Below are 15,306 nucleotides of genomic sequence, written 5' to 3'. Positions count from 1 at the left end.
CCGCCATCTGATCCTGTCCGCCAAAAACAGATGGATGGTGGTTCTATTTTCTATCCACCCCGTGGATCGGATCAGATGGCATCGGATGGAAAGAGACAGTCTGTTTCCATCCAATTGCGCTATAGAAGAGAGTAGAGTTCTAGTCGTATTTATTTGTAAATTTAGCATCAGTTTTATTAAATAAAGCTTGGTTGTTAACTGGCTCCTAACTTTTTTAGCTGGCTCCTAGATTTCAGGCAAATTTGTCAAGCCCTGTAGCTACACGTTTTCCTCATCAGTGAGTTCATGCATATTTTTGTTTGCATCTATATCAAGAAGTAAATTGTTGAAAAAAATTGTAAAAAAAAACACGAATTGGTTAACTAAACGTTTCAAAACTATTTTATAGTACCACTGGTCCTTTGGGGCTTCATCCACCTTTCAGTGTGGCCTGCCCAGTTTAGGGAAGTATATAGTAGAATTAAAATACTCCGAACAGGAATACCTGCACTTGCAGTACACTCATCTTTTAAATACAATTTATTAAAGGTGTTTTATTTGGAAACATGCTGCAATGTGCAACTTTTACAATTATTGTGTGGAACTGGATCTCTTAAAGTAAATCAAGCTCTGCTCCACTAGAAGAGAACCAACTTTACTTAATCCAAGCCTATTGCTTCAGCTTGATTGTCAGAGGTCTACTTAAATCTGAGCCTAGCTGCCAGTCACAAAGCCCCAAACACTGTCTTTCAACATAGGGATCATAAGAGCTACAAAAAGCATACTGGTGGTCTACATTCCTATTACTGACAAAGGTGTTTTGCTTTTTCGTTGTTTTCTTTTTTCAAACACATGTAGTATGTGGAGAGACAGTAAGATCGGGCAGTTGGCAAGGTGACAACTGTCAATTTGCAAATAGTCTCTGACCCTTGACGTTCAAAGTGAAATTTAGGCATAACCTAATTAAACAACATGACTTTGTCAAGTAACTTTGGAAAAAACAAAGGTTGACCAACATGAACTGGCTGGATTTTGGCTTTACGTTTTTAGGGTAAGCAAAACTTTATATTTCATTTTATTTCTATAGTAATCGTGTTTCAAGAAAAAAGATACAGTTTCAAACTCATACATGCAAAATTTTTTTTTCTTTAAAAAAAACACACTATAAAAAATTGTATACATGCTGGCCGGGTTCACATTTGGTGGTAACAGCATTCTTTTAAAGCAGCATGTCATGTTTTAGGTAAAAGAATCAGCTACCAATGGATTTTCAATCCCAGCAGTCGAAAAAGGTAAAGGCTACTTTCAGGGACTTCAACAGCAGATAAATATCACACTTTACATGCTGCTTTTACAAAGTTGAGACTAACCATTTTTCCCTTTAAATAACGGAACTTTTTTTTTTTCTCTCAAAGGTGCAAACTCTGCAATGCCGACATATTTCACTCAAAGAAAAAAAAATACTCATCCACAAGAGCCATGTGCATGATAGAGTATCTTTCACTTCATTGTGACAGTTCACATTATTAAAAAAAAAAAAAAAAAAAATGGAAGGACATAGAAAAAAAAAAAAATCTAAGGGTACTTATTCAAGTATTAAATCAAAAAGCCTCTTAAAAACCATCTTACGATATATATTAAAAAGGCACGACTTATAATAAAAAAATGTAAGAAAAAGTAAAACAAGTGATCCCCAAAGACAGACTGGCCAAAGAGGTTAGCCATGTAACGCTGAGGTGATGACGAGATTTCCCTGTGGAAGCACTTGTTCTGTTGCTTTGTTGTCAGTGCTGGAGTAAATCAGAAAACAGATGTGCTTCCAAAAGAAGGAACAGCTTCAGGGAGCTGTGCTCATAACTGCAATGGAAGTCCTAAGAGTATCTCCAGATGGCTACAGTGGCAGTAAGCACGCCAGCTAAGAAGACTCCAACAGTTTGCCAAGTTGGTGTGCCAAAGTAAGACAGAAGTCCCTCCTGCAAAAAAAAAAAATACATAAATAAATTACAACATATGACTTTTCTACAACACATTGTAATACAGTACACAACACCCTAACTATGTGTATGTGACCTTGTAGAAAGTTGAAAAAAACATCCACAGCTGGCAGGGTATTATCAATCTCATCAAGTATAACCAACAAGAACATAGGCCAAGAGCTCAACTCAATAGTGCAAAAGATCCACAAAGATGCCCCCTGTGCAGAAATCTCTCCCCATTACATTTGGATACCTTGCCTCTGGCAGACTATGCTCAGGCAACTGAATAGCTTAGTGAGGGCCTAGATTCCATTGCAACACAGAAGGTTAGATGCTTAGTTTCTGCATACACACACCGAGGGAGACTACTGAGTGCCGACTCAAGAGATGCACTTCACAGTAAATTCCTGTGAATACTCTGTCCTATCTGATCAGTTCAAGGGGATTAAGGAGGACATTTCCTTTCTAAGAAATAAACTCTAGAAATGTCAGAAAATCTATTATAGCCTAGGAGGGCAGACCTAGCTCTGTTGAAGATGATCAGATGATCCAACGCCACTTAAACAATGCCTAGATATAGTCAAGACTAAAAACTGAACAGTAATGACTATAAAATGAAGCACTTTGAGAATAGGTGAGGGCACAACAATTACCCCACTCTTCTTCATAGAAACATTGGGTTGCCTTCCAGAAATTGTCCCACAGGTGCTGAAAAACTTTTGCACTCAGTCAAACGTGGGAATGCTATAAAAAAGAAAAGATTATAATAAGGATCCACATTATTTCAATTCACTTGGCTCTTTAGGCACAGTAGAGGAAATCGCTTTAGTAGACTTTCGCTTACCCTGCTACATACTCCAGCTCTTCCTAAGAGACTATAAAGGGACAGTGGGCAACCTAACTCCCCTGCAACATAAGGCCCTAACAGACCCAAGTAAAAGAAAAGCTGGTAATCATACCATCTGACAAAGGTGGGTACGTAATGGACAGCCTAAAATATAGGAACATATGTTGGGATATTCTGAAAAACAGACTGGCACGCATGAAGGATCTGCTAGGTATCTGCCCCACATACTATGTTAGTACAGATACATAGGTGGCATGTTGACTTTATTGGGAGGCAATGAGGCAAAATTATTAGAGCTTATGCAAATTCTAAAATAATGATTATAATCTCTAAATTATGATGATGCTTAGTTAGAAGAAAATTCAATTTTTAGACACTGAAATCTTTTATTCAAGAAGGCTGCACCATTGGAATATCTTTATATGTTAAGTTCACAGTGGGCAATAAGGTATTGCATGCCCATAGCATGCATCTGCAATCATTGGTGCAAAAGCATTCTCTCCAGTCAATATTTACGTACAGTGGGAAAAAAGATTTTGATCCCCTGCAGATTTTGAAAGTTTGCCACTTACAAAAAGGGTCTATAATTTCTATCATAGGTGTATTTTAAATAATAGATACAGAATATCAACCAAAAATCCAGAACACACGATACTAATGTTATATATTAAAGTTGCAGATCAGTGAGTAAAAATTAGAGATTTTTTACTTACCGTAAAATCCATTTCTCTAATTTTCACTGACGGACAGCGCCTGATATCCATTGAGTTATACTGCCCCCTATAGGAGTAGAACACTAGGCAGAAAATAATTCTGGCTACACCCATGGGCAGTCCAAGGGGGTATATACTCCCTCTCTATGCTATAGCCACTCAGTTTTGTTACAAGCAGTGTCAGGAGAATTATAACTCCACAGAGGGGTGGGGGCTGTATCCGTCAATGAACATCAGGGAAATGTATTTTACGGTAAGTCAAAAATCCCACTCTCTCTTTTGTTCATTGACAGACACAGCTCCTGATATTTATAGCCATTGGGATGTCCCAAAGTAGTGTTAAACATGAGGGGTGGGAACAGCAAAACAATTCCCAAGGCTAAACATTAGCCAACCAGGCAACAGGAGCTCAACCAAACAACTGGAGTCCACCTGAAAAAAAAAAAAAAAAAAAAAAAAAAAAAAAAAAAGCACACCTTCAAAGAGGATCAGGTCCTCTTAAACAGCAGCCTGCAAAACCTTGCAGCCAAAAGAAGCATCTGCAGATACCAACACATCCTCTTTAGAATACTTTGTGAAAGTATGCACCGACGACCAGGTGCCGCCTTGCAAACCTGCATCGCTGACGCCTGATGACGGAAAGCCCAAGAAGCACTAAGCGGCCTAGTAGAGTGCGCCTTGATAGGGAAAGCAGGAACCTGATCCCTGATGGAATAGGCCTGGACCACCGTCTGTCTGATCCATCTGAAAAAGGTTGCAGAGGAAGCAGACAACCATTTTCGAGGTCCATCCTTGAGCACAAAGCGACTTCCTAAAAGACTCCGTAGCAGCCAGGTACGCCCCAATTGCCCGGACCACATCCAAGGCATGCAAGGCAATTTCCTTCGGATGTTTCAACCTGGGACACAGGGAAGGCAACACACTGTCATCATTCAAATGAAAAACAGAGACAACCTTTGAAAGGACAGTTTGAAGAACCACCTCATCTCTGTGAATCACCAGGTAAGGTGAATGACAGGAGTGCAGATAGCCACTTAAAAGGCCACCTTCTAGGACAGCGTAAGCAGGGGAAACTCCCGATTATTTTCAAAGGGAGGCTTTTGAAGAGCTGAAAGCACCAAATTAAGATCCCAAGGCGGCAACTGAGCCCGCACTGGAGGAACCAAATGTCAGACACCCCAAAGATACGTATGCACCATAGAGTGTGTGGCCAAAGTTCATTGAAAGACGACCCCTGGCCCTTGATTGTACTCCAGGCATATTTCTGTTCAACCTCCCGTTGAAGGAAAGTCAATACCCGAGCCACAGAGAAGGCGCGAGGAAGAACCCCAAGAGACTCACACCACACAATGTACGTCTTCCACATACAATGGTAGATCTTCCTAGAGGTAGATTTCCTAGCTTTCAACAGTGTAGGAATCGCCAACTCAGATAAAACTATTCTTCAGCACCTGGTGTTAAACAGCAAAGCTGTCAACGCCAGAAACTGTAAAGCAGGATGGAAGATTGGTCCTTGGGGGAGCAGATCCTCCCTGAGACGAAGCTGCCAAGAACGCCAGCGACTAGCCGCACTAGATCGGCGTACCAAGCCCAGCAAGACCAGTCCGGAGCCACTAAGATAATCGGAATGCTTTCTGCCTCGATCCTGCGTAGAAGTCTTGGCAGAAGCTTGAAAGGAGGGAAGGCATAAATCAGACAATACTAACCACACCGGGCCACCAGCGCATCTGTGGCATCCGCCAGAGGATCCCTTGACCAAGCCATAAAACTCTGCGGCTTTCTGTGGAGCCAAGACACCAACAGATCCACCTCAGGGGTGCCCCACCAGACAACAACTAATGAAACACCTCTGAATGAAGAGACCACTCCCTGTGGTCCAACGCCTGTCGACTGAGGTAATCCGCCTACCAATTTTTCCACCCCGGGAGTGTGTACAGCGGAGAGGGCTGGAATGAACCGTTCTGCCAACCTTAGAATGCCGACAACCTCCAGAGCCACCAGGACACTTCTTGTGCCCCCTTGGTGATTGACATAAGCCACGGCCGTGGCATTGTCCGATTAAATGCGCACTGGACAGCACTGAAGGCAATCCGTCCAATGATCCAGACACAGTCTGATCGCTCGGAGTTCCAAGACATTGACCAGGAGTCTTGACTCTTACAGCGTCCAGATCCTCTGAGGAGAATGCTTGCCGAGGACGCCTCCCCAGCCAGATAGGCTGGTATCCGTGCTAACCACTGTCAAATACAAGGGGAGGAAGGAATTTCCCAACCAGAGAACCAAGCCATCATATCAGGGACTCCTTTGTCACGACTTCAACCGGAATCATGGTTACCTGTTTTAATCTGGAAACCGGAGGGTCCACCACCGGTGGCACAGCCCACTTCTTAAGAAGGGACTCCTCATAGGGGTAATGCCTAGTAAAGCACTTAGGGACCCCACGGGGACGCTTTGTTCGTCCCCACACTTTAGCAACAATTGTGTCAAAACAGGCAAGAAAAGGAAACACCTTGGCAGCTTTGGGTGGCTTGTGAGTGCCAAAGGGCACCTGCGCCTCCATTGCAGCTTCAGCTACGTCCTCCATCTTCAGGGTCTCATGCACAGATACAATCAGTGCATCCACCAGTGCCTTTTCGGGCATGGTCACAGACGTGGAGGAATCATCCTCACTATCAGAGGATTTTAGTCGTGTGGTTGCAGACTTAGGATCGATTCGACAGACATTGGTTTTTCGTTGCCGATAACCAATATTTTGGCCATCGCATATCGGTATCGGCCGATATTTTGTACATTTAAAATTTTGCAAATAAACAGAAATTGTGACACAAATCTGTTACTGAACATGTTGATGTTTATAAACTTTTTAAACATTAAGGGCTTATTCTTCACACCTTAATGGCATGAAAACCAATAGGAAAACTGCACTTGCAGGGACATCAGTTTCACATCATCTGATTGTGAATAGCGCACAAACTGCTGCAGTAGTGCACGCACTCACTGCAATAATTTTAAATCACTACTGCAGCAGTTTGTGCGGTAGTAGTGCACGCACTCACTGCAATACTTTTAAATCACTACTGCAGCAGTGCAAGTCAGTTGCAGCAAAACTGCTAGAAACAAGTTAGAAAACAGATACAGTGGATTGGAGTCTGTGGACTACTGCTGCAATAGTGCACTCACTGCAATGATTTTAAATGGCTACTGCAGTCAGTGCAAAACTGCTAGAAAAAAAGCTAGACAGTGGATTTGGACCCTAGGGCTACAACACTTTTCAATACTCCCAGTTAAGTAGAATATTATACTGCAGAAAGCAGAACATTTCAGCATGTTCACCTGTTAAATGGCTTCTGTTTTTTTTCATCTCTCTCTCTAGCATCACTTGGTCTTTGGTGATTTCCCCATTCTTCAAGCATGCCTAGAAAGATTTCTGTACTGTACTCCCCAGTGTGGGATCTTTGCATCACTTTTTTATTCAAGATTTATATATTTATAGAAGTAGCGCCACCATCCTTCATCACTTCTATATCAATTCAAATTTTCCGGTCTAGTCTACTCCTGATGGGAGGAGCATAACCCACTAAGGTCATGGAGAGGAGGATGGACGATAGAAGTAAAATCTACATATGCTAGGAAGACCACACTGGAGCTTGTGAGCTGGCAAAGTGTTTTTAAAAGTAAAACAGGTACAGTAGTTTTAGTTGGCAAATTATTTTGTAATGGCCAGGTAAAGGTTTATTTTTTAAAAGGGTAAAGTTCACCTTTCCAGACAAACTGCAGCTTTGTAAAACATTTTTTTATTTTTTGGCATAATGGGACCAATTATCGTCAACAAAGGAGTCGCCATATGCGAAAATATGCGCCCAGCATGGCAAACATTTTTCTCAGCAAATGGGAAAATGAGATTTTTGGGAAAGCCAGTTAAGAACTAGTATTGTATAAAAGATACATTGACGATATCTTTATTGTGTGAAAAGGTAACCAAGAGGGACTAGGAAGATTCCTGGATGATATTCTTATTAATGCTTATAATATATTTACAGGAGATTAGAACAAATGAACTTTTTGGATTTGACAATATATAAATATGAGAATAAGTTCTATACTAAAACATTCTTTAAATCCACTGATCGTAATGGATACATCCCCACCCATAGCTGCCATCACCCACAGTGGATAAGAGGAATTCCAAAGGGACAACTGATGCGTTTGCGACGCAATTGTAAGGAAGGAGATGAATACCATCAACAAGCCAATATGCTTATCGATAGATTCAAAGATAAGAGATACAACAATTACGCTTTACAGGAGAATACATTTAATATTGAAGCTCTTAAAAATCGCACTACACTGTTAGATGATAAAGTTAGGGAAAACGGGGATCATAATCTAGCCTTCCTCACTAACTTTAATAGAAACTACAAAGAAATGCAAAAAGTCATACGTAAGCATTGGCCCATCCTTTTAAGAGATGGTAAGTTAAAGAGCGTTTTACCCACACAGCCCAAATGTATCTATCATAGGGAACCCAATTTGAGGGATAGGCTGGTACTAACAAACCAGACCCCCCCCCCCCCCCCCTTAACAAATGCATGCCCTTTTTGACTTGAACGATTTTTACTCTTGTGGAAAATGCAAACGTTGTAAAACCATTAGGGATAGAAAAAGAAAAATAGCATCCTTTCAATCTAATGCTACACATAAGCAGTAGGACATTAAAGCGGAGTTCCACCCTATTTTTTAACTTTGCAGTTTCCGTTAGATTAAAAAATCCTGAAAAAGAATTGGATAGTTATTTTTTTTGTTTCACTTACCTAATTTTTTCTGAAAATTAACTTACCTTCCTTCCACTTCCTCCTCCTGCGGCACCCAGCGTCACTTCCTCCTTTGCATTGACTCTTGGGAGATGAGCCTCATCAATCCCAGGAGTCAATGCGCCTGCATCGGTGTCCCTCGTCACTTCCGGTTCAGGTGCGTCATTCCCTGCTGAATGCATTAGAACAGCTTCTGGGCATGCACAGAACTAGCTGCAGGATGACACGCCTGCCCCGGAAGTGACAAGCATGGCATTCTGGGACTGGGACATCCAGGAAGAGGGACGCGATGAGGGACACCTTGCCCTGGCTTCAGCTGCCCACACCGCAGATGGCAGCACTGGACAAGAAATTTTCAAGGTAAGTTTTTCTTCTTACAAGTTAACTAAGCAGGGGACAGTTCAGAGGCCATCTTTGCTTAAATGCACTAGCCCTGACTGTCCTATTGGTATTTTTATCCCAAAAAAATGATTTGCCCGGAACTCCGCTTTAAGAAGCTTAATACATGTCCAAGCACCCGTGTTACTTATTTGCTTTCCTGTCTGTGCGGCCTCCATTATGTGGGCCACACCACACAAAAGCTATTAGTATGACTGGGTGAGCATATTAAATAACATTAAGAAGGGATTTCCATATTAGTGTTTCCAACCACTTTAGATTAGAACACAAAAAGGACCCCAGTCTACTTAAATTTTGTGGAATAGATAAAATAGACCCACATTGGAGGAGTAAGAATATGCGTATTGCAGTATCCCAAAATGAATCACGTTTGATATATGAATTGTGTTCGTTGAGTCCTCGTGGTATGAATATAGATATGGACTTTAATTGTTTTATATCTAATACTTAAATTAATTCATCTAATGATCCTTATAGGTACGCTATGCCATGTAATTATACTCTTACCGTTTTGTACCAGGAAGATCCCATTCCATTTTAGGAATCTTTTAATTACGATATTTTATTCAATATTTCTACTAGTCTCCAGGACACACATTTTGGGAAACTTGGGGGAATTCTTCAATTTAGCCACTAGATGGCCATAGCAAATATTGCCCTAGAGTCGATATATTTATATTTTTACAGTTTTTTGTTCAGGAGATGGCATAGGGGAGCAACTATTGTATTTTTAATATAGATATATTTTTCATTTACTTTTATTTATTTTCTATAATTATTGAGTAGTTTTGTTAAAACTTTTATATCAATGCCCGCCTTTCAATTACCAGTTACAAACACAGATTTTAGGGTATGTGAATAATGCATACCATTTACTAGATGTGCATTATGCTGTATATTATAATAAACTTTAATAACCCCTTTCGATTATTTACATACAAGGGAAATCATTTAGTACCGAGGTATCTGAACATCTATATAAAAAAGGAGTGATATCTGCGATACCCTTATGACGATACGCGCAAGGCGGACTTGGACACCTGGACGTCTAGCACGCTCTTTTATGCCGCGGCTTTCAAAATCCTTTACATGTCTTTTATCTTCGTACAAATGTAAGTGTACTACCTTTTATTAAAGTATAATTTGTGCAATCTACACTATTGCTTTGTTCATTGTTCTGAGGTACTGTTGGCGAACTGAAGAACAGAGTGTTACACATACCTGTAACTGTCCAGCTTTATGAGTGTGGGAATACAAACTAAAAATAAACAGCTGGCGCTTAACGGGGAAGAAAAGTATCACCAGGGACTTCACCAGTGTCACTAAAAACACAACAGAGTAAATAGTTGTCAAATAAAAAGGGACAATTCATAGGTCCATATATAAAAAGGTCCATAAAAAATCCCAAGATGCACTCCTGAGGCAGCTCTAGTGACAAGTAGAAGATGCTTGGAGTCAACTGGAAAGGAAACTTGAGATTTATTGTATAAGACCAAATAAAGGGGTACTCACAAAGGTAATATAATGTAAAGTAATACAGTGTTGTTTATGAGCTTTACATTATATTACATTTGTGAGTACCCCTTTCTTTGGTCTTATACAATAAATCTCAAGTTACCGCACTTATCCCGCTTTTTGACACTTTTACCTACAGGTAAGCCTATAATAAGGCTTACCTGTAGGTATAATTAATATCTCCTAAACCGCCACGGTTTAGGAGATATTTGCAGTGCATGCAGCCGCTCACGCGAGCGGTGCATGCGCTCTGAAGGTCCGGGGGGACCTCCAGTTTTCCTAGCCGGCAGCTTGCCGGAAAATCACTCCCGCATGCGCGGGAGTGACGTCATCGCGGCTCCGGCCAATCACAGCGCCGGAGCCGCCGAACCCGGAAAAGACGCTTCCGGATCATGGCGGCGCCCGCAGCGATGTCCGGGGGTCCGCGTCGGGGCTTAGTTCTAAGGTAAGTAATGCATAATGAGCTAGTATGCGATGCATACTAGCTCATTATGGCTTTGTCTTGCAGGTTTTTTTTTTTTTTTTCATTTTCAGGTTTACAACCGCTTTAAGAGTGGCGCCTGTGTTTCCTTTCCAGATGTGTGGGAATGCCTTTTTGATCGATTGTTTTGTGGAGGAGGTTCGTGTCATCTCACTCTTCCGGATGATCCTTTGCCTCGGTTGACTCTCTGCCTGGTTTGACCTCTCTGTCATAGAAGGGTCAATTGCTTCTGGTAAGCATTCCTTTCGGCTGTCACTAGTGGGTGCCTTATCCATTCCTACTGAATCACCGAAGCTTGGAGACCTCGGATTGTTTTCCTCCCCTTCCCTCTCAAGGATTCTGGGACTGTTACTAGTTTATGGACTTTTGCATATTTTTATGTCATTTATATTGGCGCTGCTTTTATTTCTTATACATTTACTGACATACTGGATCATTCAGAATCGTATATCCCAAAAAGTGGTATGACATTTGCTTGTTTGCAATTAGTGTTGAATGAGGGGAGGGTGTGTAGGTGGAGAGATGGAAGTATAACTTGGAGGAATAAGGAAGCGTGCGTTCCAGCTTCTGAAGACGTCAAATCCTATGACGAAACATGTCAAGCTGGAACGCATGCGGTGAGGTCATACGCTGCGAATCGAACGCAAGCTGGAAATCCAGCGTGCTGTACCTTGCATGGCTCCCTACACGCACGGGTGTTTTTTCTTGCCCACCGCTAATATCTGCATATATATTTTGTTTTGCCCTCAACATAGCCCTTATTTATAGGCTTTTAATAAAGGCAATACTGTTTTACGCTATGTGGAGTCCGCTCTCTGTTCCTTTTTTTTACATGCACCATCTCAGCTGGAGCACTCGAGTTGGCCAGTGAGGGGGATTCGTAGGACATATTGAGGACAAATCTTGGGTTTAAGAACCTACCAAGCTTTTCCTGATCCTATTGCCGTATGGCATGAAGGATCAATATCTGCTGAGTGACCATCTTGCATCATTCTCTTCACCTCTGGGCACATGTCACTTTCTAATTGAGGTTTTTCATATTACTGTAATTTGCACTATATTATGTTGCACTGTAGATAAAGACGATTGCATATTGTTATTGCACATATTTATAATACTAACCTCACTACTATAGCAAGTGCTGGTATCAACACGCAACATTACCCTAGCTTTTATCCTTTACTGTTTTCAGCCTTTGGGCTTTTTTAGTAGAGATTTTTTAGCGCAAGTGGAACCGCATTATTTTAAATATTCCTCCTTGTTAGACCCCTACAGATGAAATGAGCATTATATCCCATAATTAATTTGTTTTGGCCAGTGTAAAGCTGGTCAAATTCTAACAAACTTCTTTGACAAAGGCACCCAGCAGACAAGTGTGACTGGCTCCTACTGCTGAACAAAGTTCTTTATATTATTTGCAGGTATCAATGTCTTGAACAGTGGCAACATATTTAACCATGTCTTCGCAAGTAAAAAATAACTTACCCAGCCGCCTTGATCACGTATCCACTGGACAACATAGTCCCTGAGGTAGTCCATGGTCCAATCAATGATTGTACGGATGGTCTGTGGCACATGTGTACACAAAGCCTGCAAAAGATAAATTAAAGTTTAAAAAAAAAAAACGGAATTTTTGTAAAATCTTACCGTAAAATTCCTTTCTCTGAGTCCTCCGACAGTCGCCGCCTCCTTCCAAGTCCTCACCAATGGGTATTGACCTTTGCTCCGTAGGAGTAGCTAGGCAACAAGAATTGTTAATACAAAAGCTTTTAGCATAGACACACCCCTAGGGGCTGTCCCCTCAGTCAATACCTCCCTGCACCAGCATTCCCAACTCAGTTTGGTAGCATAGCAGTAAGAGTACACAAAAACCCCAAAAGAGGGGCGGGGGGCGGCGACTGTCGGAGGACTCAGAGAAAGGAATTTTACGATAAGATTTTACAAAAATTCAGTTTTCTCTTACGTCCTCTGACAGTCGCCGCCCCCTTCCAAGTCCTCACCAATGGGACGTCCCAAAGCAGTGTAGACATGAGGGGTGGGAGACGCAACCGTAGAAAGGCAACGCAGTACCCACATCAGAGAAAGGAACCTTACCACAGTAAGAGAATCAACTGGGCAACAGGAAAACGTGCTCAACAGGAGCAACAACCCAGGAAAACAAGTAACCCAGGGGTAAAACACCCCCACAAAAACAAGGGTCCCTAAGAAACTGCCGCACTGAGAACTTTACGGCCAAAGGAGGCATCAGCCGATGCCTGAACATCCACCTTATAGAATTTTGAGAAGGTGTGAACGGACGACCAAGTCGCCGCCTTACACACCTGGGCCACAGAAGCCTGATGACGGTAAGCCCAAGACGTACTCAAAGATCTGGTAGAGTGCGCCTTCACAGGGAAGGGGGAAACCTTCCCCTTCAAGGCATAGGCTTGCTCAATGATCTGTCTGATCCATTTGGCGATGGTCGCAGCCGACGCCGCCATGCCCTTCCGAGGTCCCTCAGGAAGGACAAAGAGGGAATCCGACTTGGGAAAAGATTTAGTGGACGACAGGTAAACCCTGATCGCCCGGACAACATCCAAGGAATGTAAGGCAACCCCCTTCGGATGCTTAGGCTTCACGCAGAGCGAAGGCAAGACAATGTCTTCATTTAGGTGAAATTCCGAGATCCTTTTCGGAAGAAAAGATGGGTTAGGTCGCAGGAACCAACTTATCCTTGTGGATCACCAGGTAGGGAGAGTTGCAGGACAAAGCCGCCAGCTCCGACACCCTGCGAGCCGAAGTGATCGCCACCAAAAAGGCAACCTTCTTGGACAACAGAGACAACGAGATCTCCCTGATCTTTTCAAAGGGAGCCTGTTGTAACACGGACAGAACTAAGTTCAAGTCCCATGAAGGCAAAGGTTCCCTCCTAGGAGGGGCCAAATGTCGCACCCCCTGAACAAAGGTGCTAACCAATGAATTAGACGCCACAGGGCGTTGAAAGAGAACGGCCAGCGCAGAAATCTGACCCTTAATCGTGGCCAACTCCAAACGCTGGTCCACTCCCGTTTGAAGGAAAGCCAACACTCTCGACACAGAGTATGAGCGAGGGGAATACCCCCCTGGACTCCCACCAAGCAAAATATGCTTTCCGAGTACGGTAGTAAATTTTCCCCGAAGAGGCTTTTCTAGCCTTGATCAAAGTGGGAATGACCTCAGGGGAGAGACCCCTATCCTTCAGGACCTGGCTTTCAACAGCCAGGCCGTTAAAGCCAGCGACTGTAAAGCAGGATGGAATATCGGCCCTTGAGACAGGAGGTCTTCTCGAAGCAGCACATGCCACGGAGCGTCGACTGCCAGATTTACGAGGTCTGCGTACCAAGACCGGCGAGGCCAGTCCGGTGCCACCAGAATCACTGTGTGCGGTTCCGAGGCTAACCTGCGAAGAAGCCTGGACAGTAGTTGAATCTGTGGAAAGGCATACATCAGACGATACCGATGCCAGGGCGCCACTAATGCGTCCGAGGCGTCTGCCCGAGGGTCGAGCGTCCTTGCCACGAACCTTTCCACCTTGTTGTTCAGACGAGACGCGAACAGGTCCACATCCGGGGAACCCCACTTCGCGCACAACATCTGGAAGACATACGGGTGAAGGGACCATTCTCCCTGGTCCAGGGTCTGGCGACTCAGATAATCCGCCTGCCAGTTCTCCACCCCCGGAATGTGAACTGCCGTTACCGCCGGGACGTGCGTCTCGGCCCAAGACAGAATGTCGGCTACTTCCCGAGCCGTTCGGGCACTCCTGGTGCCCCCTTGGTGGTTGATGTAGGCCACCGCGGTGGCATTGTCCGTCTGAACCCGAACTGGACGGCCCCAAAGCCGGCCCGTCCATCTCAGAAGGCAAAGCTTTATCGCCCTCAATTCCAGAATGTTGATCGAAAGGGAGGACTCCTCCCCCAACCAAGTTCCCTGGGCGGACAGAACGCCCAGAACACCACCCCAGCCCAACAGACTGGCATCCGTGGTGAGCACCGTCCACGATAATGGACGAAAAGACTTGCCCCCCGACACTGCCGGGAACTGGAGCCACCACAGAAGATCCCTTCTGGTGTTGTGGCTCAACGAAATCCGCAGATCCAGGGATTGCGGCCGCCCGTCCCACTCGGCAAGAATCTCCGCTTGGAGACTCCGCGTGTGAAACTGGGCAAAGGGGATCGCCTCGAAGGCCGAGACCATCAAACCTAGACACCTCATGCACGTCCGGAGAGACGATTGTCGGTTGTCCCTGAGGGACCTGACCTCGTCCTGAAGAGTACGAAGCTTGTCTTCCGGTAGGAAAACCTTCGCTTGGACAGAGTCCAGAATCATTCCCAGGTAGGGAAGACAAACCGAAGGACACAGAGTCGACTTCGGAATGTTTATGGTCCAACCGAACTCCTGCAGTGTCCGCATTGTGGTGGACAGGTCGGTCACCAGGCTCTGACTGGCGCTTGACCTTAGCAGGATATCCTCCAGATACCCCAAGATAGCAATGCCCTGTGCTCGCAACAGGGCCAGAAACGGCGCCAGCACTTTGGTAAAAACCCGCGGAGCCGAAGCGAGACCG

The 15,306-nt window shown here is 43.8% G+C and overlaps 1 protein-coding gene across 1 annotated transcript in view; it reads right to left on the bottom strand.

Annotated features, from left to right (window-relative positions):
* Positions 1-1,546: 1,546 nt before the first annotated feature.
* BAX (BCL2 associated X, apoptosis regulator) overlaps positions 1,547-15,306 on the bottom strand; it is an 86,457-nt gene continuing 72,697 nt past the window's right edge. Inside the window, exons 5-6 of the mRNA XM_082274470.1 lie at positions 12,207-12,311; positions 1,547-1,952 (exon numbers count right to left, since the gene is read on the bottom strand). Of these exons, the coding sequence (XP_082130596.1) occupies positions 1,851-1,952; positions 12,207-12,311 (207 nt within the window). The 3' untranslated portion in view covers positions 1,547-1,850. The remainder of the gene's footprint in view (positions 1,953-12,206; positions 12,312-15,306) is intronic.

Source organism: Pelophylax lessonae (assembly GCF_965119305.1).
Source record: "Pelophylax lessonae genome assembly, chromosome: 12".
In the NCBI taxonomy this organism is placed as follows: domain Eukaryota; kingdom Metazoa; phylum Chordata; class Amphibia; order Anura; family Ranidae; genus Pelophylax; species Pelophylax lessonae.
This window is presented reverse-complemented; position numbering and strand designations above follow the sequence as displayed.